This window comes from Monopterus albus, unplaced genomic scaffold (assembly GCF_001952655.1).
Source record: "Monopterus albus unplaced genomic scaffold, M_albus_1.0 scaffold32.1, whole genome shotgun sequence".
Classification (NCBI taxonomy): domain Eukaryota; kingdom Metazoa; phylum Chordata; class Actinopteri; order Synbranchiformes; family Synbranchidae; genus Monopterus; species Monopterus albus.
Window position 1 is genome coordinate 1,465,064 of NW_018127912.1, and position 27,487 is coordinate 1,492,550.

General features: G+C 38.0%; 3 protein-coding genes and 2 long non-coding RNA genes across 5 annotated transcripts; 4 read left to right on the forward strand and 1 right to left on the reverse strand.

Annotated features, from left to right (window-relative positions):
• The first annotated feature begins 1,950 nt into the window (after positions 1 to 1,950).
• On the forward strand, positions 1,951 to 5,810 carry erp27 (endoplasmic reticulum protein 27). The gene is made up of 7 exons (XM_020597155.1): positions 1,951 to 2,101; positions 2,277 to 2,362; positions 3,255 to 3,392; positions 3,518 to 3,634; positions 3,804 to 3,929; positions 4,717 to 4,914; positions 5,692 to 5,810. The coding sequence occupies exons 1-7, from the start codon at positions 2,044 to 2,046 to the stop codon at positions 5,731 to 5,733; spliced, it is 765 nt and encodes a 254-aa protein (XP_020452811.1). The 5' UTR covers positions 1,951 to 2,043; the 3' UTR covers positions 5,734 to 5,810.
• A 3,378-nt stretch (positions 5,811 to 9,188) lies between these two features.
• On the forward strand, positions 9,189 to 11,486 carry bglapl (bone gamma-carboxyglutamate (gla) protein, like). The gene is made up of 4 exons (XM_020597104.1): positions 9,189 to 9,686; positions 9,798 to 10,112; positions 10,232 to 10,328; positions 10,619 to 11,486. The coding sequence occupies exons 1-4, from the start codon at positions 9,626 to 9,628 to the stop codon at positions 10,719 to 10,721; spliced, it is 576 nt and encodes a 191-aa protein (XP_020452760.1). The 5' UTR covers positions 9,189 to 9,625; the 3' UTR covers positions 10,722 to 11,486.
• A 275-nt stretch (positions 11,487 to 11,761) lies between these two features.
• On the forward strand, positions 11,762 to 15,052 carry LOC109958368 (uncharacterized). Its single transcript, XR_002274663.1, has 3 exons — positions 11,762 to 12,322; positions 12,593 to 12,746; positions 14,981 to 15,052. It is a non-coding gene; the product is annotated as an uncharacterized LOC109958368 (long non-coding RNA).
• A 97-nt stretch (positions 15,053 to 15,149) lies between these two features.
• Positions 15,150 to 15,877, forward strand: LOC109958369 (uncharacterized). The gene is made up of 3 exons (XR_002274664.1): positions 15,150 to 15,266; positions 15,526 to 15,561; positions 15,781 to 15,877. It is a non-coding gene; the product is annotated as an uncharacterized LOC109958369 (long non-coding RNA).
• A 3,739-nt stretch (positions 15,878 to 19,616) lies between these two features.
• Positions 19,617 to 25,190, reverse strand: slc34a2a (solute carrier family 34 member 2a). Its single transcript, XM_020596972.1, has 10 exons — positions 24,756 to 25,190; positions 24,312 to 24,455; positions 24,052 to 24,163; positions 23,569 to 23,761; positions 22,791 to 22,886; positions 22,587 to 22,707; positions 21,840 to 22,007; positions 21,618 to 21,734; positions 20,908 to 21,032; positions 19,617 to 20,177 (listed from the first exon to the last, which is right to left on the reverse strand). Exons 1-10 carry the CDS (start codon positions 24,862 to 24,864, stop codon positions 19,617 to 19,619), a joined length of 1,746 nt encoding a protein of 581 aa, XP_020452628.1. The 5' UTR covers positions 24,865 to 25,190.
• Between the last annotated feature and the right edge of the window lie 2,297 nt (positions 25,191 to 27,487).

Consider the following 27,487-nt stretch of genomic DNA (forward strand, 5'->3'; position numbering starts at 1 on the left):
AAAAAAAAAAAAAAATGTTTTGCATGAATCTTGTGTCTTTTATATTTGACTCCTGCAGCCGAGCCCAGTTTCATTCTTCTTTACCACTAAACTCTGTGGAGAGTGACAGGCAACTAGCAGTTTGAAGCTAGTTAATACAACAAAGAGCATAGTGCTGTTTGGCAAAAAGGGCCTACTGACAAACAAAATGGCTCTCACACAACACAACATGAGACAGCTTCATTTTTTTTGCCACTGTATTAATACTATAGTGAATTACGTGGCCATTCTTCACAGTTATGGTTTCTCCATGACCAGTCTTGTCATGTCTATATTCCCCTTGACTGCCATTATGTTTTTTGTTATTGAATGTCCATATAAAATGTTTTGTTGTGATCAAATATGTGATGTTTTCTTTTGGTATATAATTTATTTAGTAAAATGAGTGAGCATGATTTTGTTTCTCACATTATTTTACCCAGTATAACAGCTGATTGTTATCAAACCCACAACCAATTTCTTTGGTACATGCAGGCAGTAGAAACTTAGTGTATAGAGTGATCGTGTTAAAAACATCCAGCAGATGTAGAGCAATATCATCATATATTTGGAGTTGTTTCTGGTCAGCTAATGAATTTAAGTCTGATATTTGCTCTCCTTTTAGCTTTGCTTTGATCTCCGTGACAAGACAAATTAATAAAAATACCTAAAAAGTTTCACTAAATGTTTTTTTTAAAGCGGTTAAAAGTGATTTCTCCTTTTAAAACTTTGTATTACATAATACTAAATGGCATAACACTCCTGAACCCCTCTGCTGTGTTTCAAATATGGCTTGTATTGCCAGGAGTTAACATCGAGACAACATTTCTGTGGTGGTTGTGGAAGCTGCTCTTTGCATGCTTCTGTCGTTCTAACTAGTTGTCTGAAAATTGTTTTGTGTGTTTTCTTCATTTGACAGTTTTATATTTTAAAAGCTTCAGTTATTATTGATAATGTTATGGCCTTTAATCAATACTAAATGTGAAAAAAAAATCTTGACATCACAACATTCACTTAAAGATGTGGATTTATTCTATGTAAAAAAAAAAAAAATCTTGATTTTATGGCTGTATTGTATTAAATGGTAAGTGATTATTTAACAATATAGAAAAATCCCCCACTGCACCTCAGAGTTCATTTTCATAGCATTTACAAAGGTTTGTAATTTCATTTGATTTGATCAAATCTTTTCATAGGTTTTCCTTCAGTATGGGTCTGTGTACTGAGATGTTATCGTTACTTTTTCTCTTTACACTCACTGAATGTAGGGTTGTAATGATTTTATTTTATAAGACCCTTTAAAAGGTAAATAAAAAAAATTAAGCTACAATATGTTAAAGTAAAAATTTCAGTCACAACATCTTGTTTTCTATCTTCTTGTATTAACACGTATGCATAAAATAAATAGATTTCAAACTTTGTTTCCAAATACTAAGCCCTAAACATCATTTACCAGCTGTAATTTAAAATGCACCTTCTCGGGTGTCTGTGTGGCAATGAAAATGTAGGAACCGTGTGACTCGTGCACTTAAGCACAGCCCAGTTGATCTCTGATCTGCACAGGTCACACAAGGCTCCTCAGTTGCTTTTACAGCATCCCCAGCATGAGTATTAACCAAGCTGCTTTTTCAGCAGAGATTCCCACCTGCAACACAATTATGTAACACGCTGCAGCAGCTGTTGAGAAGATGCTATTAACTAGATACTGTACATCAAGATGGCTAAAGGTGTGTGATTGCCCGCTTAGCTTCAGATTGCCACCACACCACAGTGCAGGCACATACCCGTCTCCTGCCCTAAGTGACACGTAATCCTACATCCTGGCATCCCAGCTTATCAAGAACATCTGGCTGGTTCCCATGAAGCTTCCAATCACATCTCATGAAATGTGCAGCAGCCACGGTCAGCTGCAACTTTACTTTCTGTCAGAGACAGAGCAGAGGTGACGGGTGACTCTGTACAAACGGCTTTTGCTTGGTTTTTCTTCTGTTTCCCTGCATCTGTGTCAGCCAAATCAGTTAAAACATGCTGATTGCTCTGTTTCTCGCCTTCCTGGTGTCTTCTGCCATTGCCAAAGAGAAAGGTAAATTGAGTCTGGTAACCTCCTGATGTTAACATTTAGCTCAAAGCTCTACTGTGCCTAAGTAGTCTCACAGAGCTGCTGGCATTGCTGTAGACAATTAGTTTTGTTGGGACAATGACTGCAACTGCACCTCATTTGGACTGTGCTTCTAGTGTATTACATGTCTGTTTTTCAGACAGTACTCTTCCCAGGCTGAACGACACCGCAGCTACTGAAGCCTTCATCAACTCTGCTGAAGTAGTAGTCATTGGATTCCTGGAGGTCAGTTAAGAAAATTACATATAGTGTTAAGGTGTGCTCAGATATGCTGTTAGCCATCTTCTAAAAGAAGCCCTCAGGAGCTATTTTATGACTTATTTTTTCTGTTAACATGCACGCAGCAGACCAGACATGATCAGACAAATTCACTGAGACTGTGAAAGCTCCAAAAACACAGCATCTGTTTGCACCCCGGTCTTGGAGATGCTGCTGTCAAAAATAGATTTCGAAGAAGGATATATTTCCCATAGCCACACCTTTGGCAGCACTGGTGCTGTGAGGACAGAGGGTGGCTAGCTGTCCCACAGAGGCAAACCTTTTGGCCAGACTCTGTGTGCGGGGGAAGATGGTGGGGCACTTGACAGGACATATCTGAAAATTTGTGGGATTGGCTCCGTTGACCTGCTCGAAAACAAGCGCAGAGGCAGGGAAAAGGTTCATGAGAGCAGAGTGGCAGAGAGCAGGAGAGCACATACTGTAGTTGAACCATGATGCTGAAGGCAGGAAGAAATCAAAATATTAGTGCTGAGACTCACTATGAGCATATTATAGACTTCAAAATAATAAAATGGGTTGCCAGAGCCCGTGCAGTGCTGTTTCAGAAATAGACATGATTCACCATCCTTTGAGTTGGCCTCATTTCTTTTCCTAGTAAACGGTAATTCACTTGTTTATCCATCTCTCTCTGCCACCTGTGCTTCTGAAAGTCTTTCTTCTACATTTATTAGTTTTAGAATTATACATGAAAATGTTGGATGTTATTGAGGGATAACATTTACAGAGGCTAGACTAAGACTACGAATGAAAGAAAAACAAATTCTGGAAAAAATTACTGATGATAACATGAGATATAGTCTTTTTATATAACTCTCTCTCTTTTACTCTTGTATCTCAGGGAGAGGAGAGTCCCGGCTATAAGGAACTTGTTGCAGCTGCAAAACGAGTTGACTCAGTCCCTGTAGCCATTTGCACTGTGAAAGAGGTGTGGGAAGATTACAGCCTCTCCTCACACACTATCACCCTCTTCAGAAAGGTATTCTACAGCACCATGACTGACTGATTTCTAAGAGAGATCTCTTAAATAATAAATGTTATGGCTAAAATCAGTTGTATGAAGGTGACGATATTGATAATGTAGATGTGTGTTATGTGATCCAGGCAGATAACCACCAGGAGAATCTTGTTCTTGCTGAGGTCAAGAAGTTGGACACCGATGGTCTTGTAAATTTCATCAGCATGAACGAGGTCCGGTACATCACAGAATACAGCCAAGTGGTGGGTCCAGCCTGCATCTATTGTTTTTTCTTGTCATTTATTCCATAAAGCTTTTCTTCTGTTATTTAAAAATGTTTATTGAAGGTAAATGCTATGTAGACAATGAGGAGAAAGCAAAGAAAAATGCTTTCCGTCTTAGCCCTCACTATGTTGTTGTCTCTCTTCTCAGACAGCAGTGGGGCTGTTCAATTCAGAGGTGAAGTCGCACCTCCTGCTCTTTGCCAACAGGGGGAGTAAAGAGTACAGTGAACTCAAGGAGCGACTGGGAGCTCTGGCACCTGAGTTCACAGGCAAGGTGAGGATATCCATGAACTCGATTCACTTCCAAAACAACAGTTTTAAATAAATTTATGCATTTTACAGGTTGGGAAAGTTCCCATATATAGTGTACTATATCTAGCAAACTGAAGGAAAACAGGGTTATGATGTGTTTTGTCAGGTCTGGAATGTCCTTAAAAAGCACTAGTTCCCTCAAAAAAGGTCTTAGAAATTCTTAAAAACTTGTTTACAAAAGTTGTGAATATTTTTTCTTGCATGATGCCATAAACATTAACATTATAGTAGTTATAATATTTAGCTGTACAGAGACACTTATCCAGTCCAGACAGGGACAGATCATGAGGCAAATAGATGCCCCCCGTGTCTGTGTCTGTGCAGTCTTTAGTCTTTTAAGTGAGCTCTCTGACATGCAAAGAAGAAATATTAACAATCACTTCCTAGCCCTTTACCTGAGCTGCATAGACCTGTTCAGTAATCTATACATAGGCCCAGGTTGCATTGATTGATTAGCTGTCCTTCTAGGAATTATTGTTGTGTACAACTGGGAAGCAATGACATAAATGTGATAGAAATATCAATAAATGTGTGTGCTAATTAAGTAATTACATTCTCTTTGCTTTTAAAAAGTCTTAGTTATTTTGGGGAACACTGCCGAACCCCAGTTGATTCATATTCGACCACAAATCAAATACAACTAAATGATTTATATAAAACTCCAGAAAAGGCTACATATCTGTGGTTACTTGAGCTAATCTATAATCAGCTAAATTAAGTCTTTAACTCAAACTGAGCCTGTGTTCCAGTTTTTGTTTGTGCTGATTAATGGAGCACTGAAGTCCAGCTCTCAATCACTCGGCTACTTCGGCCTGACGTCTGGAGACCTCCCACGCGTTGGCATCTACGACGGTGACTCAGACATGAAGTGGCTGCTACCTGAGGGAGAGATTTCTACTGAACGAGTACAGGAATTTTGCCAGTCCTTCCTCCGAGGAGAACTAAAGGTGGGCAGTCATTATGGTTTGTCTAAAAATGTGTCACCACTAATAATTGGATAATCTGGTAACAGCTGTTAGTCATTGTTTCCAAAGGACCTATTTTATTGTAAAATATAGATTGATTTCCAGTTTAAAACACAAAAATCAGCCAGCTTTAGTAATTTAAAATAAGCAGCACAATAAAAAATTTTAGAAGCAAAGAAGGAACTAAATGAAACAGGTGATCATGCTCAAGAAATTGTCAGAAAGGAAACCGGCAGGACCACACCAGTAATGTACAAGATTAAAAGTGTTTTATTGTCACTATAAAGTGTATGTGCCACACAAAAAACAGGAAACTGTCGAACTGATGGCGCTGTACATCCTTCAAATACCCTCTTCACACTCCATCACAGCTGCTTCTGCTTCTAGATGTGCTTTTCTTTTATCATTCACCTTAGGTTGCTGCTGATACACCAGTATCACAGATAATCCAAAACAGATGTGAACATTTGCACCAAATGTGATTTTTAAATTCTCCTCTTCTGCATCTATAACTGAAACATTTAAAAAAGTGCAATATTTTTCTGAAATAAAGCAGAGACTAAACAAACTGAAATGTGCAAGGCTTGGTTGAATTAATTCCTAAACTGAAGCATTTCCTAATTTGAGCAATCCAAGAGCACACTTTATATCTGTGAAAACAGAAAACATAAATATACTTCACACTCTTAGTGTTTACACTGTACGCTGTTTCATATCTGTTGTAATTCACTCATCACACTCACCTTTTTCATTTCGCAGGAGGTGAAGCAGGCCGGAGCAGAAGCCAAAACAGAACTTTAGGACTGGTAGAGTGTGAATTCATTAATATTTGTCGAATAAAAACTAAATGTGAACAGATACTGATATGAATTCTTTATGCTGTGACTATGTGTTTGAGCATTTTTCCCCTTAATATACTTCATTTCAGCGAAAAGATACAGAAAGCAACAGTATATCATATGTCCTCACTTATTTACCCTCATGTTATGTTTTCTCTTTCTATGCGAGTGTGAGCCCGTCTGTGGTTTGGTTAGCCAACCAGAGGCCAGAAGTCACCGAGGTCGGGCCGAGTTTCTTGGTTTGTCTGCTAATGTTATTGTCTGAACGACAACACAGCAACCTCACGGAGACTGACAGAGAGCTGGCTGAGAAGACAGCAATGCAGGCAGTTTAGACACAGTAGTTAATAGTAGCTTCTTGTATGATTTATTCTGGATAAAAATGTGTGTAAATATTGTGAAAAACATCATCTTTGCAGGATAAACTAATATGGCAACCCTTAAAAAAGAAATCACACAGTAACCACACACACCGTTGAACCAACGGCATCTGAACTTAAAGATATTTGTCTTGCAGACATATTGGGCTAAAAGAGATTGTATCTAACAATAAAGGCTAAAAACTCTATAAAAGAACTCTCTCTAGACATCAAGAATGGAAAAAGTTTGTGTTTGTCCCTGAAGTGTTCTTTCAAGCAAGAAGGGAATTTCAAGACATAGACTGGGATCGGTATAATTAATGGTGTTGTATTGCCAAGCGGATACAGGGACGGCCTGGCAGGTGGACTGTTCTCAGGCACCAGATGGAAATATACAGTGCATGTTGCCTACCAGCTGAATTTGTTTATAGTTGCAACTAAGACAGCTCACAGATGAGACAATGTTACACAAAGAGCTGATGACTAGGGTGACCAACATGACCGTGTGTTTAATGTTATGGGGCCAATTGTAAAGTTAGTGACTCTTTATCCCATAGTTAGCTCCAAAATATTAATGTGTCCTTAAATTATATTGTCAATAATTGCCAGTGATTAAAATATGATTTAATAAGCATTTGTGTTATTTATAATTTGTATATTTTGGTTGTTTTAGGTACAGAACCAAGGTTCACATACTTGAAAACACTTGCCCTAAAATCAAAATTAGCATCCAGTGGTGAATTTTTCTATTCTTACTATTCATATTCTTATCAATAGGAATAATGGGAAACAAAGCTAAATTTGTCATTTATTCTGAGCTTGAAAAAGTGAAAATTATACACAGGACAATAATGCAGCACAATCACAGGAGAACAAGATTTTCCCCGGGATACTCAGGATGTGTTTTATGTTAGATACAGGTACCACATTACTGTTTGACGCTGGTGATGTGCAAACACTATGAGAACAGTCTTCTGTAACTGCAGCTGTTGTACACTAGGTGTTAAATCTACTGTTGGTAAGGCTGATGGTGAGAGCATTTCTCTCTTGACATCTGAAGTGGTTAGGGCTGCAACTTCATCTCCTGCTCAAACTCACAGTAAATCCACAGAAGATTTCAGGGTCCTGCTGTGAGTAGCAGTTTCATTCCTACAATCCCAAGGAGGAAATATCATAAATCTTCATCTGAAAGTAAACTAGTCTAATATGTAAGCAGCAAGTATACTGTATGTAATACAAGTCCAGTATAGTCTGTAACTGGTGACATCCTCAGGATTTCAAAATACATCCTGATGCGTTTAAGAAAATTAAACATTGTGTAGTGCAGTTTGAAGCTCATTAGATTGCACCGAAGGAGCAAAAGAACCACCAACAAATGGGAATATTTTTGCTTTTGCTTTGCATCAGTCTGCACAGATTAGTGTACAGTAGCTCTCTTACTTTCAAACGCAACACAAAATTTGTAGGCCCAACCCTCCAACTGGCAGCAGTACAGAGATTTTAGCTTCTAAAAGGTTTTGAGCAGGATTGACCTCTCTAACCAGAGATTGTCAGCTCACCTCAAGGTCATTTGATAAACGTGTCTGTGTCTGTGATAGTTCCCTGTGTGGATTGTTGTAGATGTTCCCAGAATGATGTGAAGGAAGGGTAGAAATCTGTTATTAAAAATGAAAAACAAAGATAATTCCCCTGTTCACTGGCAGCATTTTTAAAGTGGAAAAGCTCGAGAATCAAAATCATGAAATGACAAAATTGTGCTTTCACAATACAGAAATAACTATTGTTCCCCCAAAAAACACACAGGTGAACAAGACTAATAATAAAAACAAAAACCACATAAGTTAACAGGACATAATTTCAATAATTCAATAAACTGTAGATTCATAGATCTGTCAAAAACAAAGTGAGAATTATTCACTGTCTAGATGAAATGATTCCAGTGACAAAAACAAAAAGATCCAAAGCAGAAGTGCCACAGACACTGTACTTCCGGCCAACCCGGGGATGTTGTGCCCATCGTTTTCTTTCCCCCATGTGCATCCACAAAAATGAACACTGGACCAGACATTGAAATTACATGGCACACGATCCAAAACAAACCTTTGATCCCAGGAATAATGGCAGACTATGAAACACAAAACACACTAAGGCCACTCTGCAACAACAGTGCATTTTTCACTACATGACAGATGAAGCTGTCTGGGAGCCCACTGGGATATATATATTCAGTAAGTGAAGTGATATGTGTGCATAAATGTTTGGTTACAATATGGTTTAGGTCTAAGTTGCAAAATCCAATTTTATCAGAAAACCACAGCTGAAGCCACACTTAAACCATATTGCACAAACAGACAGCTGGATCCAAAACCTCATGGAGAACGCCATGCATTCACCCCATGGGGTTTGATTATACTTAGCTGTATATGCTGAAATTCATCAAGCTAGGCTGTACATTGGGTCACTGGCTGTCTTTGGCTCTGTTTGGATCTGTCCAGGATTTGGACCAAAATGGATCTGTAAATAGTGACTGACTGCGGTTCTGGTAGAACTTTGCGACACTCTAATTAAGCTCTGTCACATAACAAGGCTCACTGCTGTTCTGTGTGACTCGATTAGTAGCTTGTGGCCAGATCAGGCTATAGTTTGGGGTTTGTGTGGGTGGGAGATCACATCTGGGGCAAGGAGTACGCTAACATAACAACAATGACCAAACTGGCAGCCTTGCAGTGGGTCTCCCTGCTTATAAGCCAGATAGCCAGATATAGAGTATTTCATATAAATGTGTGACACCACTGGTTTGGGCTTGTTGTGTTATTTATACTCCAGTAATGGAGGGTGAGGAAAGAAAGGAATTTGTAGGGGATGTACAGGATGGGTAAATAAAACAAGTATAAAAATGATCGGTCTGACCTCAGAAAATGATTGACAGGGAAACACTGGCATTTTATTGAGAAAACATAACAAACATACTATTCACTTCATCCAAACTCCAGAGAGAGAAACTATTCTGAAGTATAACTTTAGTCATTTAATTTGGAATTTTATTAAAGGCCCTAAATGTCTTAGAATAACAATGTAAATATTCCTGAAGAGCCTTTTATGTGAGAGTATATTGGCATATATGAAAGTTTGTAGAGAAAGGAGATGAATCCAATTAGTGCAAAGTGACGTTAATGTTAAGTCAAGGTTTACATACAGTACCATGCACTGTATGTACAGTTGAATGTCAGGAATGTTTGCGGTCTAAGTCTGTGTGCAGGTGCATGGTTTTTTGGACTCTGTGCCAGGGGCTGCGTGGGTGTTTATAGGAGCTTTCATGACAAGTGGAAGCGGAAATGTTGACATCTGATTCCCCAACCAATCAGAGTTTTCATAGCCTGGGTTTAGTCTGATACAGAGGGTGGACTACAGTATATATTGGCCTTAACTTTGGGGAAAGAAACAGAGAAAACCATCGAAGGAAACAAAGGAAGAAGAAACTAACCACAAGGCATCATGAAGGCTCTGACTCTCCTCTCCATCTGCGCACTCCTGGCAGTGTGCTGGTCCATGGGAGGTAAGGACAAACTCACCTTATCAGTGCCGTGACTCCAAATTTTGCCCTCTATTATTTGGAAAAATATAAGTGGCTAAAGTATGCTTAACAAATGTTATTTTCTGTAATCAGCTGTTGAACCAGAGGTTGTGGTTGATCCTGCTGCTGATACAGCTGCTGAAGCTGCACCCGAGGACCCTGCAACTGCTGCCCCTGATTCCTCCTCCACTTCAGACTCTTCCTCCTCTTCTGAGTCCGATTCTGCCTCTGACTCCAACTCTTCCTCTGACTCAACTTCCGATTCATCGTCCTCCTCTGAATCCTCCGAATCATCCTCTTCTGAGTCTTCTGAATCTTCCTCTGAGTCCAGTTCTGCTTCCGACTCTTCTGCCACTTCATCTTCCTCCTCCTCCTCCTCATCTTCATCAGAGTCAGCCAGTGATGAGGGTAAGCAATATTCTTGTTTCCTGAAAAAGTCTCTCGATGGTTTTAGATTTAAAGTTCATATCTGACTGTGTAACAAGAAAATTCAAGAAGGTCTGAGTTTATGATGTTTGTCCCTTCAGCTTCTCAGGTGGTTATGAAGAGGGATCTGGCTGCTGTTCTCCTCAGGCAGAGGAGAGCTGCCCCAGGAGAAAACCTCTCCCCTGTGCAGCTGGAAAGGTACAGTTATTTATTCTAATTGGATAAAACTGAGTCACTTAGCAACATTATACTTTGTACACTCGATTACCAGATGTTTGGCTTGACCTTTACTGCCATTTATTTGGCTATTAGTTTTACACATTAATGCTAACAGCTTGCTGCTAAGTTCCTTCCTAAGTGCAAATCATCAATTTATCTTTTATTCTGGTGTAAAAACCACAACTCAGAACTAAAATGTAGCATCCAGTCTAAAGTGACACTTGTTTGCTACAAGTTAGATAACCTGATTTCTCTCCTCTGCCATCCAGCCTGAGAGAGGTGTGTGAGCTGAACGTCGCCTGTGATGAAATGGCTGATACTGCAGGTATCGTTGCTGCTTATAACGCCTACTATGGACCCGTTCCCTTCTAACTTAAAGACTTTTCTTTTGAACTCTTTAATCTGTCCTTTTGTAATAAAACAGTGCAACAGTTCCCCTGAATCCAGGCAAGGAGCAGACAATCACAAATAATGGGTTTGGCTCATGATGCTAAGATTTGTTTTTCTCCCTCTGGCACAAATTCTTGCACGGTGACCAGCTTTAGAGGTCCTGTATGAAAAGGCCTCTTCCAGGCTTTCACAGAAAGGCACATGGAAACACAAGCCTGTGAAGTATGTTGTAGCTCACACAAGTTTAAATTATTCTTCACATCTACAGTATTATACTATAGTATCTTATAGTATAGTGCCACAAGTACAAATGTATTGTATATTAATATATGTGTTTATGTGTTTTTATATCGTGCTTTAGTCTAGCTGTAGTCGTTGTAGTTCTAGTAATTAGTGGGTGTATTCATGAGTTCTTAGAGGTGCTGTAGTTTTAGCAATAATGTAGTGGTAGTGTACAGTGTGTTTAAAAATGCACATCGAATGTCTGTATTGACTGTAACCACAAATTGCCTCTGGGTTTGAAAATAAATTATTTTGTTTGTCAGACTGCTGTATTGTCTTCTGTATCTTCTGATGGTACTCACTGTTGTAAGGAATGGCACTATACCAATAGAACTGAGTTGATATGGCAAACTTATTAACATTATCAGTCATTTGGAAACATGTTTCTGGCCACCATCCTCTCAACTTTGAGCTTGTAAAAACATTTTAAATGTGAATAGGAACTATTTGTACTTGTAAAACCATTTGGATCATGTGTAGAAAAGATTTGTACCTGTAAAATCTTTTTTGAATATGTGAATAAAATCTGTAAACAAATTATGTTACATAAAAACTGCAAATAAGTAAATACGTTTGTGAACATTTATGTAGGGATAGAAAGCAGCAACATCGCACTAACAAAAATGTGATTGGATAATGACAATCCAATCACAGAGCAGAGTCCAACTGTCCATTCAGAGGGGGAGTTGAGTCTCACGTGATTTGTCTCCGCCGCACCCTGCACTGCAGGTCCTGAAAAGTAGATGAATAACTGACCTTATTTGCTACTCAGGTGGCTAGAAGTAGGAAATCATAAAAAAAATAATAATAATAATAATAATAAAAAGGTTAATCGCAGCGCGCAGGTGCTTAGCTGTTATTCTAATGTATTTTCGAGTTCAGGTAGGCGACTTTATCTAGCGTTTGCCAGACGCGAATGCTAATATGGAGCGTTAGCAAAACTCTGCTAGCAAGAAACTTTTAAAGTGGAGTAACTGTTTAGACAAGTACTTGCACTTTCACGTAAGTGTTGAGTTGTTCTGCCACCTCTGTATAAGATAGAGCCTCCATTTAGACTGAAGTCAAGCCAATTTTGCTAATATTTAACTCGGATTCAAAATGTCAGCAGGTTTTGTTGACAATGGAAGCAATGCAGGGTGTAATTATGTCAAAAATATCAGTAAGTAACTTCACATTAAAGAATGGTGTCCCATGGAGAGAATTATATGGAAACTTTAATTCCAAGTCTAGATTGCTGGAGGTCTTTATGAGGATCCAGAAATGAAGACTAACTGGGGGATGGCTTTTGGATAAAGCTGCAGGTATTGGAGACTAGTAATGGTTTAAAAAAAAATTAAAAGAACTTAATGACAAAGGGAGACCACCACACAAACGTGAAGTTAATTCACTGCTAAGTACCCATGATAGTCAAATATTGTAGTAAATGCTAAACACACAGACAAATGTGCTCTTCAAACGAAGGCTGTTTATATTTTAATTGTAAAAAAATTTTTTATTATATTTTGTGACATGTTCTTAGTTACAGTAACATCTTGTGCTGCTCATGTAATATCTCCCATTCTTTGTTCAAGGTGGCAGTGGCCAGAGGAGCCCGTCTCTGTTGGCACAGGGAATGTACAGCTACAGAGCCATGATGCTGAAGACGGTCGACAACAATGGGGAAAAACATTTACATTGTCCCTCTTCAAGAACAAATTGACACTTCATTTATTAAGATGGGGACAGGTAAGTTCACCAGAACAATAGAAAACCTGGTAAAATTTCAGACATATATTTGTAAAATTAAATTCTGTCTTTCGAGATGCTCTGTGTGGACATTTTTGAGATGCAGTGTGCGGTGATGTTTTATTGTATTGTTTTTTTGTACAAAGGAAGTAGTTTTTTTTTTCATGAATAAAAGTAGCAGTGTGGTATAAGGTACATAAAAGTAGGTGACACATTCATCTCACATACAGTGAGAGGTGTATTCACTAGCTTTTGTTGAGCTTTCAATTACCAGGGGGTGTCTTACCCTGACTGCCAAATGAAAGTAAATTCAGGAAATCAGCTCATAGTTCCTGAGGAGACAGTCAGCACTAATCTGAGACCAGATCTTGTGTTGTGGTCAGAAAAGCAGGTGACTGTATTTTATGGAGTTTACAGGTCTCTGGGAGGACGCTATAGAAACAGCTTATGAAAGGAAAAAAACTCATACACAGAACTGGCTATAGAGGCAGAGGGGCTTGGCTGGAAAGCTCAGAGCCACCCAGTGGGGGTTGGCTGTAGAGGTTTTATTGGTAGGTCTATTTTTTACCCCTCTATTAAGCTTGACTTATGGTTCTGAGTTGAATCTATGCTGTTAGTATGACACCCTATAGCCTGCCCATAGCCTGAAGTGCACCTCTCCAGAAATGTAACTACATGTGGTGATTTGTTGCCTAATTTTTGTGTTAATGTCTCTCGGTGGCAGACAATCTCCTCTAGCGTCTTGTCTGCATTGCAGTAATTTCAGTAAAAGTAACTGCTGTTCAACGTCTTTTAGTTTTAACTCAAATATTACCATTCCCAGTTTCAGTCCCAATTGTTAGCAAGTGGCAAAGAAACACAAAACTTTGGCATAGAAACCCCACTGCCATCTAGCGTTTTGGCAGTGTAATTGCAGGGCGACACTTTAGGTGAATTAGGAGAAGAAACGTGCCACTAGGGCAAAGATAGGTAAGAGCAAAACTAGTAGAGCAGATTGAATTGTAAGCTCTAACATGTGTGTAACATAGCTGTTAAATTGAGGCAAACTGGCCAAGGAGGATGGGTTTGTTTACAAATGTTTGATCAATGAGGCAGGCCTCTGGAACACACTATTGAGCCTATTGGTGTCATGGGCCCATCTCAATAAAACACCAGTTAGTGAGAGGCTGCCCGCCTGATGACCCTGAAGACTTGCCTTCACTCCTACACCCACACAGAATTTGTGTTGGCATTGCTGATAATATTTAATGACTCAGTAGGGTTGTTACTGGTATATTTTTGTTCTGATTGACAGTCTTGGTAGACCAGCATCAGTGGTTGGATAACCGAGTGGACCCGGCTCTCAGAGATGATTGCCATTCCAAGCCAGTTGAGCCAGCCACTGTTTAACCTGAACAAATACAATGCAGAATGCTGTGTGTCAAGCCACATATCTGCTCTTGGCTTGGGTGAGGATAAGATTCAGGGATGCTTGGCCTGATCTCTTTGGGGCCAAATAATGGTTAAACATCATTTAGCTTGTATGCTGAGCTTCCATATGAATGCTCACCCATTCTTTGGTACATTTAATTGCGTATTACCAATAGAGTTTCTCATCCATGTTTGCTTCAAATGAAATTTTGAATCTAGATTTTATGTTAGGTTCAAAACCTACAGAGCTGCTAACATATTTTTGTTTCACTTTGTAAAAGAATTATATTGGGACTGTACTAGTATTTGGTAATACTTGATCATTACTCATGTTCACTTGCTATATTTTGGCAGTATGCACAACAGTAGGACTAACTGTGCTTTATACAGATTCAGCCACCTGGCCACTTTATTAGGTACAACTGTATAATTGTATGCACTTCAGTGCAACACTTCTGTCTTAACATATTTGTTAATGAAGTTCACAATGTTTTTGGTGAAATTGTCATAAATGTATAAATTCAACTAAGTTTATTATTGAGGTCATAGTTAAAGGTGGTGGTGTAGTGAAGTGCATTATATTCAGAGGTGTTCTTAATATTCTGACCCTCTCATGAATGTAGCTGGGGAGGACAAAAATAGAGACCTCTAAATATAATGTAGTACAGTACAACACCACCTTTAACCTATGACCTCAATAATAAATGTATGTGAATTTATACATTGAGCTTCATAAACAGATAAGGAGGAAGTGTATACAGTTGTATGGGTGTTCCTAATAAAGTGGCCAGTGAGTGTACATGACACTTCTTGTTTTTCCCCAGCCTGCCTGTCCTGTTTTTGGCAACCACTATTCAAGAGATGTGTTTTTTCCCCCTGCCAGTCTGTTGTGAAAGGCAAGTTAATGTCACTGTAAAATTGAAAACATAATGCATTCAACACAGGTCATATATGTATTGCACAGTGCATTTATTTATTTGTTGATGAATACAGTGCACTTGAAGACCTGCTGGTTACATCGTCTAGAACATGGAACCAAACAATCCCATGAAGAAAATAAGACAAAACATCATGTAGCAGACAGAGATTGACATCTAGACAATTCAAATGGTGAGTAATACTAAATAATTCAGAACATTGTTAAATATTTATATTAAATACATTCTAATTGTTGTGCATAGTTTCTCCAAAAAAAATACATTTAGCATTCTTTCACTTCAATGCTTAAATCTGGGTGGTGCTTCACAGCTGCAGATAAATTTCATGTAAAAGACACAAAAAAACGGCATAATCTGTTCCATGAAAGTGAGGGCAAATGAAAAATGGGAATTGTTAAAATTCTTTTTTTTTGTTGTTGTTGTCTTTTTAGCCACCAGTAAATCTGAGGTGGCTACTTCATCATGCGGTGAGATGACATCTTAATATTTAGTCTGCTTCTTCCCCACAGTTTTGTCTTAATAGAAAGTTTATTTTGAAATTTTGCAGTGTCTACTCAGCAATATGAAAGTGTGCTCACTAAAGAAAAGCTAAAAGACATCATACGCTTTTGTACAAAATGAAGTAAATGTGTGAAAAACAAAACATGTCATGCTTTAAATGCAAGCTTTTGCTGTTCCTCCTTTAGCAATCCTCGACCAGATTGCCTGGCCACGAAGTGACAATCATCCGCACAGAGGGAGCATCCAGAATCTTACAACAGGCTTCTTGAGGACATACACTGACAGGCAAGTTTTGGTTTCAAATGAATGTTAAATATAATCAAGTATTAAATATAATCAAATAAGGCTTAAACAAACCCTCTCTTTTTTCAGCCAGTCCATCCCAGCTCACCCAGCTGCCAAAGTTTGGGGTAAGATGGGAAATCCCTTCTGCTAGGGTCAACGGTGAAGTTGTCAAAGTAGAGTACTTCACATCTTACTCTGTCATACACACTTCAACAGTTATGAAGATTTCTCCAGTAAGGTAACTGTGTTGCAACTCACAAGCTCCATGACTGGAGAAGGCTTCATATCTGCGGAAGTGTCCAGGTACATGCAATGTAACACAGCAGGGGGAAGATGTGAGGTACTGTACCTTGACAAATGATCAAAGTTCATTGCCCCACATTGGACAGCTGCTAAGAGTCAAAGTTATATACTGCAGCACACTCTAAAACATGTCAGTGCAAGTTCTCAGTCATCCACGTCATAGTAAGCTGAAAAAACATAGGGTAGAAGATGTTTCACCTCTTACCCAAGAGGCTTCATCAGTTCTGTCCGACTGGTGGTGAGCAGGAGGTATTTATCCCCCTATGTGGCCAACAATGTCCCCTAACGACTGATGTGTTGCGGTTCCAGTCCTTTGGTTGCCAACAATGTCCTCTAACGACTGAGTCATTATAGTCCGGTATCGGTGTTTGTGAACCCTCACATGTGGACCGACGCCTATTGTCCTGGTGTGAATTAGGGTGGGAATGTTTGGGCAGAGATCTCAAAACAGAATTGTAGATGGATGACAAGTTGTGTCTCAGTCCACCACCCCTATTTTGAGAGGGGTGTTCAATTTGGACAAAAATACAGTAGCTTCCTTGACTCCTCTCTCAAACCAGCGATGTTCTCTGGAGAGGATCTGGACTTCACTGTCCTTTGTCCTTCATGTGGAGGTGGACGTGGACTGCTGACTCTGGTCCACTGGGATTGGTCCTCCTGTGTTGAGCCATGCTTTTGTGCAGCGGCTTAGATTCACCAATGTACAAGTCATTGCACTCCTGACTACACTTAATTGCATACATCACATCACTCTGTTTGTGTCTCAGTGTTTTGTCCTTCGGGTGGACCAGTCTCTGCCGAAGGGTGTTCTCTGGCTTAAAGTTGACTGGGATATTGTGGTTGTGAAAGATCCTTTTTAGCTTCTCTGATAAACCAGCCACATAAAGGATGACAGTGTTATCCCAGAAACAAGAGGGGATAACACTGTCGTCCCTTATATGTAAGGGCTTATATTAGAGCCCTTAATTTGTTGCTTTGTGTCCCCACACATGTTCACAAACACACTTAACTATCTTCAGTGTCTTTGTGCAACTTAATTTGTTTTCAGATTCTGTTCACATGTTCAAAAACATTATTACAAGTACAAATTTTTTCTACACATGCTTAAAATGTTTTTACAAGCAAAAAATCTTTTACCCTTGAGCTCATACTAAAGGCTCCCTTATGTTCACCACTTTGTCTATAATTGTGTTAATCAAAGATTAAAAGATATCATTTAAAAACGTGTGCTTGAAAATAATTTTGTAAACTTATTCCAAAGTGTCTCTGCTGTTTGTTGCTGAGACGGTAGGGTAGTTAATCATAACCTTTTTTTATGAAAACAGCTTCTTACTGCTATTAAAAATGATACTCTGAAAACAGTGGCTCTGAGTCTGTACTGTTCTCAAAATTGTCACTAGATGACAGTGTTGTTCAAACAGATTTCAGCCCAGAAGTAAGGACTGTGTATTCAGTGGAATAGCAATCTGAACAGAAGAGCCTAATTGACACAATGCATAACTGTACTTGGTAGACAGGTAGCAAGCTGGACATGACCAGGGAATTCAGCCTTGGTTTATCCTCTGACAGGCTGATATCACTGTGATATATTAAGCAATATATATTCTTGTAGGTAAGTTGTAACTCAAGACAGTTTTAACATAATGGTGAGCCAGTTCCTACAAATTCATGTAGTGCAGCCAAACATTGTTCAAACCCACAGACTTTAATTTTAAATTCGACTTCAGAGTCCAAAGTTTCCAAAGATGCCAAATATCAAAGGCTGAATTAGGCAGAAATGTGTGTCAAATAATGCACAAGCCATCAACACTTTCGCTTTTGAAAGGGTGCAGCAATAGATCGTGAATTGCACTTACTGCAGACACCATATAGCTTCAATCAAGGTTGCAGGGCTATATAATATGAACAATACATTTGACCTGACCTGACAATGATAACATGCTGTTTAAGAATCATGTAATCTGGGAAGATTTTATATTACATTTCACAAAAATACAACATATTTCAATTTTTAAATGTATTAGCCAATATCAGAATTACATTAGGTAGATTTGCATATTTTATATGTTGTATATTTCCCACTCATTTAAAACTTGTAACACACATTTTCTCTTTATGTAGAAGTAAATAAAACAAAGTAATTACATTTAAGGATTAGCAGTTGCATTTAAAAGCAGGTTTCAGGGTAGAATTGGGTTTAGGGTTAGATTAAGGGTTGGAGTTAGAGATGTAGTTGATGGTGGGCATGTGAAACATTTCCTATAGAGAGCATCAGCGGACCATATGAAAAGTGTTTCATTGTCGTCGTAAAATTCGTTAATAATAGTGATGATATTAAGTGTATTGTTCTTTTGTGATAGGGCATGTTACTCTGAACACTCTGAGCTCTGCTTCTTCCTTATGTCAACTGTTCACTCACAGGGCTTTATCAAGATAATGTTCACGTAACGCTGATAGGAGAGAAACAGGTACTTTCCAGTCATACCTATAATACTGGGTTAGAGGTTATTGGGGGGGTTTTTTTCCAATGAAGCAGCATGTGAAATTATGAGTCTAGATAATTCTGCTAAGTGACAAAAAAAAAAAAAGCTAAATGAGTCTTTCAGTTAATCTTTTATTAAATTTTGATATTGGTTTTATGGGAAAACAATATACAAGCCAATGACATAAGTCTGACATAAGTTTAACTTAATGTTTCTTATGTTAGATGTTTCATCTAATTTCAAGCTACATATTTCTTTGACACATTAAAACATTGCATCGTTTTAAGGTGTAAAATATATTTTTTTGTAATTGAGAAGGATAATGATATACAAGAGATGAAACCTGATAAAAAATATAGAAACATGAAAATAAGTCTGCACTGTGCTGAGTAGGTTTTGTTGTCTATATCTACTGTATACTTGTGCACGTGGGCATATACAGGAATTTTTCATATTCTAACAACGGCATATAATACAAAAGCATTTTGCATTGTTTGCTCTTTCAATACCTGTTTATTATGAGCTTCAGTATTGATTTTGTTCAGTATACAGTATATAAATATATTGTGTATATATAAATAATTTACAAAAGTAAATGGTATTTTTACATAATGTAAAATTCAATAATTTATTTGAAATTGTGATTTGTCCTTTAATTAGAAGTTCAAATATTAAAGGATATATTTGATGATATTCTAAATCATGTTTCTTATTGTCCACAAATCCTATTAAAAGATGAAAACCAACATCTGATCCTACTAACAAATACTGGCTGTGCACTCAAAGATCTCCACTGCTGACCATCAACACTAAAAGACTAGTCTAAATCAGTGCTCATATCAGCTTGGTAACACGCTTATCTATAACCCATCTACTAGAGAAACTGTAGTTTTTGTGATGCTTCTTTGCATCATGGCGAAATGGTAACACACACTCACATATTTAAAATCTCACAACCGGGTCATTTTCTGAATGTTTATCGTCATTTGATTGTCTACCTCTCTTTCATCACTCTTTGCAGGGTTATCATACACATGTGTGTGAGGGTTATTGTTCTTTTCCTCAGATTCTTTCTCTCCGTTTTCTTGGTCATCTGCAGTAAGTTGGCAGCATTTGCAGCAGCAACAGCATTTGGCACTAATTACACCAACCATTTTATCCCAGGGCGCAAGGGAGTGGGCCCAGAGAGGGAGGAACTCCCAGGATCGCAGCACTGTAGGCAAGCACCCAGGTTGCCTTGTCTGCAGCACATTGATAACTATGATGATGATCAATATGACAACTAGAGGTGCACCCACACCTACCAGTACCTGCCAACCAGCCAGTGACAGGCTGAAGACAAAGAGTGGTAAAAGGAAGAAGCAGCTGATGATGTAGACAACAGCAACCCAGCGATAGGTCGCAGTGATGTTGCCCAGACCTCTAGCCAACCGGATAGGGATGCGGGTGAAGGGGATTGGATACCACAGAATGAGTCCAGAGAGGTTGAACAGGAAGTGCACAAGGGCAATCTGGAGCAATCATTAACAAAATGTATTGGTCTACATCTATTATTGTTCTTATAAACTAAGAGCTTGGAGCTCTATGAAATATAAACACAAATTAGTATAGTTGCATAGTATATGTGGATAATATGTAATTTCATAATTCTGTATTTTTATGGAATTTCCTCATAGGATTATGACAGCATTTAATTTATACACTTCCTACAAATTATTCCAATTTATTTTCTGTAACTGCATCACAGGCCAGCTGAACACCAAAACTGGAAAGTTTGTCCAAGAGTCCAAAAGTATCCAACCCAAACTTATATTTACTTGGGTGTAAATGAGGCAGTTCTTTCAAAGAAATCCCAGTTTTCATTTATAATTCACCCCAAATTATGTGCTTAATACTGTAGTTATTTTTTAGGAAAAACAATCAAACAAATCATTCAAATAATTCAAAGTTGCACTGAATACCTTTTGGGATTTTACAAATGATTATATCCCTTATATGGGTTAATTTGGGTTTTATTAGTGTTGCAAAACATGAAAGCAAGCATAAGAAAAGTATTCAATAATAAAAGCCAAATTTCTTCTACAGGTAAATACATTTAGAATGATGTTTATGCAAATATAAACAAGGTTAAACAGGCTTCCTCTACCTTGTAGATCATGTATCCCTAACAGTTAAAAAATGCATATAAAACCTAACAAAAAGTCAACCATGTCGTTCTACATTTTTGTTTCGACTACTAACCTGTAGAGCATTAGTCAGTCTGTCTCCAGGACTGGCCAAGGCTGCCAGGATGGCTGTGGTGGTCGTGCCAATATTTGATCCTATAGACAATGGATATGCTCTCTCTATGCTGATGACACCAATACCTATTCAGCCAAAAGCGAGACCAGTTAACCTACACATTCTCACACACAGGTATGCATTTACACTCCCATTTTACCAGGACATTAGTTACATAAATTAGTTTTGAGACTTACTAATTATGAAAAAAAAAACAAGAAAATGAAATACATGCAAACACACATTCCTGGTAGAACAGAAAATTTCTACTCGTAAACAGTAAGCAAGAAAAAAATACTTGAAAAGAGGCAGGGCAAGTTTCATTCTTATGTAGTGCAGACTTGAATGAAAGAATGAAAGGTAATTTTCAAGAGTTGTAAAATGCACCTTGTAAATTGCTGTGCAGTGTTTGAGTTTAAAGGCTCAAAAAATCTGTTTCTCCAACTGAACTTCTTGGATTGTATTTCATGTTTCACTCCTATTTCAAACATTAAAAAGTAACCTTCTGTTGTTTTAATGCAGGACTGTTTGTGGCCTGAATGCCACTCAAATTTCATAAATAGGGAGAGCAAGATACCAAAACAAAAGCAGGAGTCAGATCAGCTAATTTTAGGAATTTCCAGTGCAAAAAGGTGATAGATATTTAAAATGAAAAAAACCATTGACCTCACCAACAAGTGGAGTAATGGCTGCGGTGAAAACTGAACTGCTCTGCACAATGAAGGTCATTCCAGCTCCGACTGCAATGGCAATGTAACCAGTGACCCAACCAAATGGAAATGGAAAATCTGCACACACAGAGACAAACACATGCAAAACATTCATATACCACTAACCAATCCAAATGCATCTAATTCACTACGCTTGAATATATAGGGTGCATCGCCACTCACCAGTGTTGAGGATCTTCTTGATGACGGCAGCCACCTGCCCCTTTAGCATGGAGTTGAGCAGTTTGACAATGAGGACCAGGCAGGAGCAGAGCACCAGCAGAGAGAAAGTCAGCAAGATCACACCCACCACCAGGTCAGACAGATTTACATCTACAAAGAGGTGCTTGCCTGAAGACGTGGAAAATACACACCACATTTATGCATTTATAGTGACAGACTATGGATGACCTGATGATGACTTGTAGCCCCCTGGTTTTAAAGTGCATTAAGTGGCTTTTTCTGTTGACATGAGAAGACAATAACTCCACAGCAACCTGAAAAACACAGTCATATCCTGTACATATAGATTATGGTGTGTTCATCACAGTTAACACACCATAGTTAACTATCTGCTGGTCTAATAAATTTGCAGCCTGTAAAACCAAAACACTGAATTAAAAGAAACTACAAAGCTCCACCAATTTACTTTCCGGTGGTGGAAAATAACTAAGTACATTTACTCAAGTATTGTACTTAAGTACAGTTTTGAGGTATCTGTACTTTACTTGAGTATTTTTCATTTTGTGCTACTTCATATTTTGACTTCACTACATTTTAGAGGCAAATATTGTACTTTTTACACCACTACATTTATTTTATAACTTTGGTTACTAGATAATATTATACTTGCACATAATGTATATATCATCCTTTTTTCAATTAAGTGTGGCAAAATGTAAGTATGGAATAAATTCTAAGAACTCTTACATTTCTGGATGTTGTATGTTTCAGAAATGTTCTTCAGTGTGAAGGTGTAGTTGCCGTCAACCCAGCAGTGAGACAGAGAGTTACAGTTCTCTGGACCGGGAACTGTAACGTTCATTAAGGTCTGAAAGTTACAGTTTGACAATAAAAATGTGAATCTTGATCTCTTTGAGCATTTGTTGTGTACCTGACAGGTTATGATCTTACTGTGTTGGTGAAGGTTTGGCACCATTTCTTGATGAGACTCTTATTCCTGGCCTCTGGGTCTCCGACGGCAATCCCACTAATGACAGACTCATCCAGCTAAGTAAAAGGGAAGGATAAAGAACAGACAGAACTGTATAACCACTTTGTAGATAGATATGATGGCATCTTATCTCTCTGATACACTGTTGGTTTCCTCTAGGAAGTACAAAATGCAGTTCTAACGATCCCAAATACTCGCAGTCAATTTCTATTCAATTTCTAGTCACTGGTACAAACACTTGTGTGGACCAACCCCAGAACTAATTAGATTTTGGCTGAAAGAGTACAAAGGTTAAGGTCACAAAAAATAAAAAAAAGACAAAAATTCCCATCTTTAACATGGGGGGGAAATTTAAAAATTCATATCGCCATCAAAAGTTTTCAAAATAATTTGAAATTTGACACAGTATGTAGGGTGGCAACGGCTACCACCAGACCAGATCCAGATTCTCAATCTGACAGCCATTTAAACTTAACATTTACATCTCCTTTTAATGCATATTTTCTGCCGTAACCTGGCCTATAATGAAGATAGAACCTCGAAATGAGCCAAATTTCTAAAATGTAATGGTGTCATCCTAAATAAATAAAGCCTTTCAGATATTTAAAACAGCAATTAAAACCTTTCTTATGTTTATATTCTGCGTTTCTCACCAGTATCTCACCAGTATGTCTTGAATGTCCTATTGTAGCAATTTTCTTCTGACTTGAACAAGTGGCAACAGTATCACCACTTTACCTGTATGATCGACTCAGTGAGGATATCAGTGATCACATTCAGCAGGTCTGGGGCTTCTCCACTCTGGATTCTAAAGGAGTCGATGATGAGCTTTGTGACCACGTACAAATAACCAGTGGCGACCTCCAGAGGTAGCAGCACCAGCACAGACAGCCAGTTGAAGAAGTCATGCACTGTGGCCCCAGCAAAAGCCCTGGATGCATTGTGAAAGCAGGTCAATCAATGAAAAGTGAAATGACCTTTGTAATGATCTTGTAATTGACAGCTTTATATCATTGTCCAGCTGTTTTCTTAATTCATAGAAAGTTGACATTTAGGATATGATGTACAGGTTGTTCTCTGATGGCAATAAAAGTAAATTTTGTTACTTAAATATTGAGCTATGTATGTGTTGTCGCATGTTATGTTAGAATTTTTGCTGTGTTTCTGACTTGCAGAGGAAGGGTGTAAAAGGGAGCTATCCATGATACACAAAATGATCACCTGCGAAAGGTGCTGCGGTCACCAGCCTGCATCATCGCAACTAGTGTGTTGGTGACAGAGGTCCCAATGTTGGTGCCCATGATGACAGGAACAGCTACCTGGACCGTTAGCACTGCAAAAGAACACAGGTATTCCTCATCATCAGTCCTCCTTCTTCCTCTCCTCCACACCTCCAGCATCATCATAGTACTGAGTGTTTTTCTGTGCATGGATGTGGGTGTGTGTGTGTGTGCATATTTAGTATGAAACCTTGTACTCACAGCCAGAGGAGACCATGCTGACAACTATGGAGGAGGAAGTGGACGAGCTCTGAACCAGCAGAGTCACTAGAACACCAATAACCAGGCCAGCCAAAGGGTTGGACAAAACTGAGTTGTCCTGAAAAATGTCACCTGCTGTTTTACCTGATAAGAAGAGCATAGGAGCATGTACATTGTCAGAAAGTGCTGTTTCACATAGTTTCTACTTCACAGCGCAGTATGCTATGGTTAGTCACTGGACGAAAGTGACTGAAGGTACAGTAGACCACTAATCTATGAGCAGAGGGACTATGGGCATCTGCCTATTGTTTAAAGACAACATTTTGAACCCATCCTTCAGTGTTATTAGCTCCACCTGTTTTGATGGCACTATGATGAGTCAAAATGTCTGCTATATTATTATTGCAGTCACCCATAAGTTCAGACAAGTGTTAGTATGTTTACCTCCAACAAGCTGGAAAGCAGAGCTGAGGATGTCAAGGGAGCAGATGAACATGTAGAGGAAACCCAGCAGCAGAACCAGCTTCACCAGTGACACCAGCACTTTCAACATCTTCCCTCTGGTATCCAGAGCTGAGTCAATAAATGAACAAAGTTAAACAGAATGAAAAAAAAATATTTTAAAACTGTATTTACTGTTATTTATTAGCATTTTTAAAGATTCATCCGATTTCTTATTTATGGGCATTTTGCTAAACAGATATTTTGCCGTATCATATCAGGAAACCACCAGCATTATTAATACTGTAAACTTGCCATAAAATAAATTTGATAAGATTGTGCCAATCAATGACACTGCCATTAATCATTAATCTGCAGACCCTTCACATCCTGGACACAAACAGTTTGAACTCCTCCCCTCTGAAGAGCGCTAAAGGTCACTGTATGCCAAAACAACCAGACACAAGGACTGTTTCTTTCTTTCCATCACAATGATGAACACTTAACCATGACTGTATGACAGAACAACAACCCTCAGTGCAATACCTTGTAAATATCTATCTGAAAAATAACATCTGAACTGTGTGTATGCATATTTTATATTTATAAGTACTTTATTTTGATTTTTTATTTCCTAATGGACATTCCTTTTCTTGTTGGCACATTCTTTTTCTTTTCTTGTTCTCTCAGTCTTATCTTGTTTACTCATTGCCTTACAGAAGAACATCGTACATACACATTGAGAGCTACTGTATTTGAATAAAATTCCTCTTGTGTTTGACACACGTGGCCAATAAAGCTGATTCTGATTAATCATAAATAAATACAATTGCACTCATATTGGATTAGTAACTCCCACATGAAATAACAAATAACTTTAAAGGTGCTGATTGCCTCAAAAGTGGGTCTTATCTCACTTTAAAAACCATATCGTTTATAAAGTCTGGGTGAAAACTCAGGCATCTGTCAGACTATGCTCTGGATCACATCCATTATTGTTTATGACCTCTATGCTTTCTAAATTATCAGATTAATAACACTGATCTGATTTGCTGTTCTTCAGATGTGACAGCAATGTCTCAGATGTTCATCTAATAACAGCTCATAAAAGGTACTCACTGACCTTAGAGGCTTTCCTGTTTTATTGTTTTACAGCTTAAAATGTGAAAATACAAAATCCCTGTGTGCATATGTCAGCACAGATATGTTATTTTAACCCTGTAAAGCCTGACACATCAAAAATAGCCAGAACATTCTAATTTTTTGGAACTGAGATGTTTATTAAACCTTTTAACAAAATCCAAAATAAAATTCAAGATTCAAGATTTTTAATTGCCATTTATGCATAGACAGACAGTCCAGGCATATAGGAATAAATGTGCCATAATATTTTATTTTAGTTTTTTGTATCACCTTTGATACATGGGGCATTTTGGCAACTTTTTTTTTTTGCTCAGAAACTACCGTAGCAAATATAATACAAATGGTTTTATAGGGTTAACGTTACAAAGACAAGACAACACTTATATTAACAATAATGGTACAGGGATGTAACAAGTCTTCACCTGACCATGGGACTCCAGTATCCTTCAGTTCTGGCAGGTCCCATGTGTCCTCTGGCTTCCCCTCAATCAAAGCCACAGTGAAATATGCAGAACTTGCTTTGACCTCTGAAACAGACAAAAACGTTAAATACAATACATTTACTTTCCTTTTTGAATAGCTATAAAAAAAAAAAAACATGTAACTGCTATTTTCATTCATCAGTGGCCTTCTGTTGCATTTCGTACAGTGTGAAACATACCTTTGCTTTCATTTCCATGTGTCTCATCATGGTCATCATGGCATTTGTTCTGAGGAGTCACTGGCTGAAAAAAGGAAAAAGAAATAAAACATTATGTTAAGATTTATTTCCGAATCTTCTATGCAGGTTTGCTTCTGAATACTGTCAATATTTAAAACATGCACGGGATTCTCTCAACTCTCATAATCACCATTACAGTCAGCTAACAATACAATAAGTTAATGAATATCCCACATCCACCCACAAACATGTCCACTTTCCCCACATGCTGGGCTATTGATCGTATTGTCACATGCTCTAGCTGCAGTAAAATTCCATTCACACAGTCAGAGAGACACAAGCTAAATAATTATTAAACTATATTTCATCAGTTTTCTATTGGAATGTATTAATGAACTATTATTTAACATAATGTATATTAATGTATTGATATTACATCATATTATTCTTTTATCTATAATTTACTTCCATTTTCTAGAATTGTCTATTACAGTATGGCTACATAATTTTTAATTGAAATAATAAATAATGAAATATTTTTACTAACATTCTTTCATTTAAAATAAAAAAATATATAATTTTATATTGCCATATCAGTAATAACATATGCTACTATGCTCACAGTAGGAGCACCACAAATAATAGCAACACAAGTTACCATTATATTAGTACAGAGAAGCAAAAACAACAAAATCTGCATTTCATGTACCCTTGAGAACTGCAGGTTTTGGAATATCATTCAAAGTAAAACTAAACAAAACAAAACAGACAAACAAACTAACAAAAACAGCAACATTGGTTCTCCAACATTTTTTGGGTGACAGCAGTCATGAAGCATGCAGATTGTTACTCACCTGTGGCAGGTGTAGTGAGTCCATGTTCTGTATGTGGTGAGCTCACCTGGGCGCTTGGTTAAGAAGTGTTGGCTACA

Excerpts from the sequence above, each read along its gene's own strand:
- erp27 (XM_020597155.1), top strand. The coding sequence starts at position 2,044 with ATGCTGATTGCTCTGTTTCTCGCCTTCCTGGTGTCTTCTGCCATTGCC. Across the intron at positions 2,102-2,276 it reads TGCCATTGCCAAAGAGAAAG|ACAGTACTCTTCCCAGGCTG; the intron begins GTAAATTGAGTC and ends TCTGTTTTTCAG. Across the intron at positions 3,393-3,517 it reads CTATCACCCTCTTCAGAAAG|GCAGATAACCACCAGGAGAA; the intron begins GTATTCTACAGC and ends TATGTGATCCAG.
- slc34a2a (XM_020596972.1), bottom strand. The coding sequence starts at position 24,864 with ATGTTGAAAGTGCTGGTGTCACTGGTGAAGCTGGTTCTGCTGCTGGGT. Across the intron at positions 23,762-24,051 it reads GACCGCAGCACCTTTCGCAG|GGCTTTTGCTGGGGCCACAG; the intron begins GTGATCATTTTG and ends CAATGCATCCAG. Across the intron at positions 20,178-20,907 it reads GACTGACTAATGCTCTACAG|ATTGCCCTTGTGCACTTCCT; the intron begins GTTAGTAGTCGA and ends TGATTGCTCCAG.
- bglapl (XM_020597104.1), top strand. The coding sequence starts at position 9,626 with ATGAAGGCTCTGACTCTCCTCTCCATCTGCGCACTCCTGGCAGTGTGC. Across the intron at positions 9,687-9,797 it reads AGTGTGCTGGTCCATGGGAG|CTGTTGAACCAGAGGTTGTG; the intron begins GTAAGGACAAAC and ends TTCTGTAATCAG. Across the intron at positions 10,329-10,618 it reads TCCCCTGTGCAGCTGGAAAG|CCTGAGAGAGGTGTGTGAGC; the intron begins GTACAGTTATTT and ends TCTGCCATCCAG.